This window comes from Egretta garzetta, unplaced genomic scaffold, assembly GCF_000687185.1.
Source record: "Egretta garzetta isolate BGI_Z169 unplaced genomic scaffold, ASM68718v1 scaffold1185, whole genome shotgun sequence".
Classification (NCBI taxonomy): Eukaryota; Metazoa; Chordata; class Aves; order Pelecaniformes; family Ardeidae; genus Egretta; species Egretta garzetta.
In genome coordinates, this window is record NW_009259618.1 from 6,001 (window position 1) to 7,781 (window position 1,781).

The 1,781-nt window shown below is 61.9% G+C and overlaps 1 protein-coding gene across 1 annotated transcript in view; it reads right to left on the reverse strand.

Annotated features, from left to right (window-relative positions):
• The window catches only part of ATP8B2 (ATPase phospholipid transporting 8B2), a gene marked incomplete at its 5' end in the record, with an annotated part of 7,840 nt that overhangs the window by 1,083 nt on the left and 4,976 nt on the right, over positions 1–1,781 (reverse strand). Inside the window, 5 exons of the mRNA XM_035893962.1 lie at positions 125–348; positions 540–723; positions 811–955; positions 1,070–1,175; positions 1,317–1,428. Coding sequence (XP_035749855.1) covers positions 125–348; positions 540–723; positions 811–955; positions 1,070–1,175; positions 1,317–1,428 — 771 coding nt within the window. The remainder of the gene's footprint in view (positions 1–124; positions 349–539; positions 724–810; positions 956–1,069; positions 1,176–1,316; positions 1,429–1,781) is intronic.

Below are 1,781 nucleotides of genomic sequence, written 5' to 3' on the forward strand. Positions count from 1 at the left end.
CCAGGCGGTGCCTGTGGGTGCAGGATGAGTCCCCACGGGGAATGCGGGGCGCGCTGCTGAGCAGAGGTGTCCCACAGGCAACCCACCCCCCCCCAACTCTGAGCGCGAGGAGCCGGCAACGCACCTGCGCCGAGAAGCCACAGAAAAAGCCAAACCAGAAGTGGACCATGGTGAAGGCGAAGTTCTTGTAGAAGAAGTAGCAGAGGAACTTGCACATGCGTAGGTAGGACCAGCGCCCGTGCACCAGGAGCAGGCGCTGCAGGAACTTGAACTGGGAGAAGGAGTAGTCGGAGGCCAGCACCGCCTGGATGCCCTCCTGCCCACTGATTCCCACCCCGATGTGGGCGGCTGAGGAGGGAAGAGACACAAGGAGTGAGGAGCGCTCTGCCAGGAGCACAGGGGACTGGGGCAGCACCCCTCCATGGGATTGTGGTCCTGCAGGGCACGGAGGGGCGAGGACAGAGGCTGCCACGGGCCCCAGGATGGTGCAAGTGGGGGACCCGTCCCTCCTGTGGCTCCCCAGAGACCCCAGCACTTACTCTTGATCATGCTGACATCGTTGGCCCCATCCCCAATGGCCAAGGTCACAGCTTTCTTGTACTTCTTCACCAGCTCCACCACCTGGGCTTTCTGCAAGGGCGTGACGCGGCAGCAGATGACAGCCTTGCAGGCACACGCTGTCTCCAGGAATTCCACCTCCATGTCAGCCTCCAGCGCATGGGCCTGCGAGGAGAACAGGGGGGGACAGTGGGGGGCATGGCCCACGGCAGGGCATGGTGCCCCATCCAACCAGTGTTCCCAGGTCCCTACCAGGCTGTGCCCATTGATGACCAGGGCGTATTCGCCTGCAATGGCTTCCAGCACAGAGGTGAGCTTGGAGGAGGAGAGTTTCTCCTGGTAGGAGAAACCGTTGCCCATGGAGCGTGACGCATCCATCATCTTCTCCCGGGCTTTCCTGAGGAGACAGAGATGGGCCAGGGGGCCCCGATTCAGGGCACTTCCCTATCCCCCTGCTCCCCCAGGCGCAGCCGTGTCCGACGCCGGCCCTGCGCGTGTCCTCTGCCCTCACCTGAGCTCCTCTCGCACCTCCAGCACAGTGTGGCCCGTCACCACAAACACCTCCGTCATGTCGTCCGTCAGCATCTTGCAGGAGTAGCCAATGTTCACAGCCGTTTCTGGGGACAGGAAAGCAGGGACTGAGCCAGGGTCAGCTCAGGGGGGAGCATCTGTCCCACCACCCCCCAGGCAGGTGGGATCCACCCCACAAATGTCCTCATCTCCAGCCAGCCCAGACCCCCACCCCGGCGATGCCTCACCCTGTTTGTCCCCCGTCAGCACCCAGATTTTGATGTTGGCCAGCGTCAGGATGGCGATGGTTTCGGGGACCCCCTGCTGCAGTTTGTCCTCAATGGCTGTGGCTCCAAGCAGCTGGGGGGACCCAAGCAGGCGGGCGGGTCAGCAGGGGCTGCCCCCCAGCCACCTCATAGAATCACAGAATCATAGAATTGCTTTGGTTGGAAGAGCCCTTTAAGATCATCGAGTCCAACCGTTAACCTAACCCTGCCATCCCACCACTAAACCCTGGCCCTCAGCACCTCATCTCTCCTCCTTTTAAATCCCCCCAGGGATGGGGACTCGACCACCTCCCTGGGCAGCCCCTTCCAGAGCCTGACAGCCCTTTCGGGGAAGAAGTTTTTCCCAATCTCCAACCTAACCCTGCCCTGGCACAACTTCAGACCATTCCCCCTCGTCCTATCGTCTGTTACCAGGGAGAAGAGGCC